The 2,715-nt window shown below is 48.0% G+C and overlaps 1 protein-coding gene and 1 non-coding gene across 2 annotated transcripts in view; both read left to right on the top strand.

Annotated features, from left to right (window-relative positions):
- LOC116378056 (AT-rich interactive domain-containing protein 4A-like) overlaps positions 1-992 on the top strand; it is a 4,718-nt gene extending 3,726 nt beyond the window's left edge. Inside the window, exons 5-7 of the mRNA XM_031839855.1 lie at positions 91-181; positions 661-740; positions 817-992. Coding sequence (XP_031695715.1) covers positions 91-181; positions 661-740; positions 817-918 — 273 coding nt within the window. The 3' untranslated portion in view covers positions 919-992. The remainder of the gene's footprint in view (positions 1-90; positions 182-660; positions 741-816) is intronic.
- LOC116378057 (small nucleolar RNA SNORD53/SNORD92) lies at positions 261-343 on the top strand. The gene has a single exon (XR_004212267.1). It is a non-coding gene; the product is annotated as a small nucleolar RNA SNORD53/SNORD92 (small nucleolar RNA).
- Positions 993-2,715: the final 1,723 nt, after the last annotated feature.

Genomic DNA, 2,715 nt, shown 5'->3' with positions numbered 1-2,715 from the left:
GTGTGTGTGTGTGTGTGTGTGTGTGTGTGTGTGTGTGTGTCCTGTGAAGACGTGTTGTGAGACCTGAGTGTGTCTCCTTGTGTCCTTCAGGTGGGCTCCACGGTGGAGGTGAAGACTAACGAGGGTTTGTCCAGCGAGGCCGTCATCAGTAAGCTGACAGACGCCAGCCTCTACACCGTGGGTGAGTCTCTGATTGGTCTGCTGGGTGTGATTTATGTGCTGATGACATCACTGATCTCAGGTCAGTGATTGGCTGTCAGGAGGAGTGATGATGCTGAGAAATGGTTTCGCTCAATAAGCTGATGTCCTGTGATGTCACAACTTCTCTTGGCTGTCTGACCAATCCGCTGTCAGTTTAACTCCAGGCTATCGAGGCTAAATATGCTAAAGGATCATCCATGAAACACTTTAAGAGTGCATTAGCACAATGCTAACAGCTAGTAGTTACCAACACTAGCTCAGCTGCTAACAATAGGAGGAGAGGAGACACGAATAACTTTATTTAGACACTTTGATGTTTCAAACTATATTTAACCTTGTTATACTTCAAATAATCTGAATCTATAATGTGAGTTCATTTAATATTCATGTGAAACAGGACCTGTCCCTAGGAGGCAGGATGGAGGACAAAGTGTCTCTCTAATGAACTTTGTGTTTCAGTGTTCGATGATGGAGATGAGAAGACTCTTCGTAGGACGTCTCTGTGTCTGAAGGGAGAGAGACACTTTGCAGAGAGTGAGGTAAGTCAGTCAGTCAGTCAGTCAGTCAGTCAGTCAGACAGACAGACCTCCTCATCTCCTTGTCTCGTGTCCTCAGACCTTGGACCAGCTGCCGCTCACCAACCCAGAACATTTTGGAACTCCGGTCATCGGAAAGAAGTCCAACAGAGGAGGACGACGCTCGTCTCAGGCTGTGTGAGTCCTCTGTCCTTATCAATTTACCACTCGGTCTACGTTCCTACCCTCACCTATGGTCACGAACTCTGGGTCGTGACCGAAAAGACAAGGTCGCGGGTACAAGCGGCCGAAATGAGTTTCCTCCGTAGGGTGGCTGGGCTCAGCCTTAGAGATAGGGTAAGGAGCTCGGTCATCAGGAGGGAGCTTGGAGTAGAGCCGCTACTCCTTCGCGTCGAAAGGAGTCAGCTGAGGTGGTTCGGGCATCTAATTAGGATGCCTCCTGGACGCCTCCCACTGGAGGTTTTCCAGGCACGTCCAACTGGGAAGAGACCCCGGGGAAGACCCAGAACACGCTGGAGAGATTACATCTCCCAGCTGGCCTGGGAACGCCTCGGGATCTCCAGAATGAGCTGGAACATGTTGCCGGTGAGAGGGAAGTCTGGGTCAGCCTGCTTGACCTGCTGCCACCGCGACCCGACCCCGGATAAGCGGTGGAAAATGGATGGATGGATGGACAATAATAATACATGATGAGACGAACCCTCTAAAGGTGCGTTCACACCAAACGCGGCGCGAATTATTCGCGTGAGTAGATTACATACAAAGTCTATGCACAGGCGCGATGAGACTGGAGTGACGCGAATTTGCGATGGCGAAAAAACATCCGAAACGCGTGAGTTGAAATTTTTCAACTTCGGCAAAAAAAATGGCGTGATGTTGCGGCGTGATAGCCTATCAGCGTTGAGATGTTTCTCCTGTCAATTCTGACTTCCTGCCGTTGTTGAATCAGGAAGCAAATCCTGTAGCCGCCTGTGTTCACCCAGAGCTCTACGATACCTCATATCAATAGAGACCAAACTGTGTGTATACATGTGTGTGTGTGTGTGTGTGTGTGTGTGTAGACCATATGGTACAAACAATGAAAAGACGCTGACGTATTTACGCCTGTGTGACGTTATGTTGAGTGTTGGTGGAGCTGCTACAATGTTAGCATAGCCTAGCACTGATCGATCCAGACTCCATTAAGAAAACAAGTATTTTAAAAGTTATTTGCTTGTCGTCTTGCGGAGAGAACTAACAGAACATGAATTCAGACTTTTTACTAATCGGTATCATTACGTAGTTATTTCGGAGTCCCTTTTTTGTCGGTTTATTGCCGTTAAATCACAGCCAAATCAGTTTGTTTAGTGTTCATACAGCTGTAGTAAACAGCGACGTCTGGCTCACTGGACACAGTGAACACAGCTCCATGAGATCCACGGAGCTCTTCCGGACTGTTCTGAACCAGACATGACGCCGTTTAGTTTCCTGATCTGTGACTTCCACAACACGTACTAAGCAGAAATGGAGGTTATTTTTTCCATGGTTGATGGCGGACAGTTGAACGGCTTCCAGGGCGATAAGCCACGCCCCCTCTCCGGCGCGTCCAGCGCGATTCACGCGAATGAACACAAATGGTCCCCGGCGAGGCCGGCGGCGCGAATGACGCGATTAACGTGGCGCGAATAATTTGCGTTTGGTGTGAACACGCCATAAGTCCTCTGTCCTCAACAGTCCAGATACATAGAGCATTACATCATCACATTAATAATGAGAAGAGGACTCGCTATAAGAACACAAGTTAAAACTTTAACCTCTTCATTTACATTCAAATATCATGTAATCAATCCAGAGGAGGACGCATCCACTGGACTGGGACACGGCTTTAGTTTCACATTTATTACAAACGTCAAAAGATCAAACCACTTTGTTCACTTGAGACTGGAATAATGACTGTCTGTCTGTCTGTCTCTCTCTCTGTCTGTCTCTCTCTCTGTCT

The sequence above is a fragment of the Anarrhichthys ocellatus genome, unplaced genomic scaffold, assembly GCF_004355925.1.
Source record: "Anarrhichthys ocellatus isolate YVR2014 unplaced genomic scaffold, GSC_Weel_1.0 scaffold2015, whole genome shotgun sequence".
Classification (NCBI taxonomy): domain Eukaryota; kingdom Metazoa; phylum Chordata; class Actinopteri; order Perciformes; family Anarhichadidae; genus Anarrhichthys; species Anarrhichthys ocellatus.
Note: the sequence above shows the minus strand (reverse complement) of the source record. Positions and strands in the feature narration are given on the sequence as shown.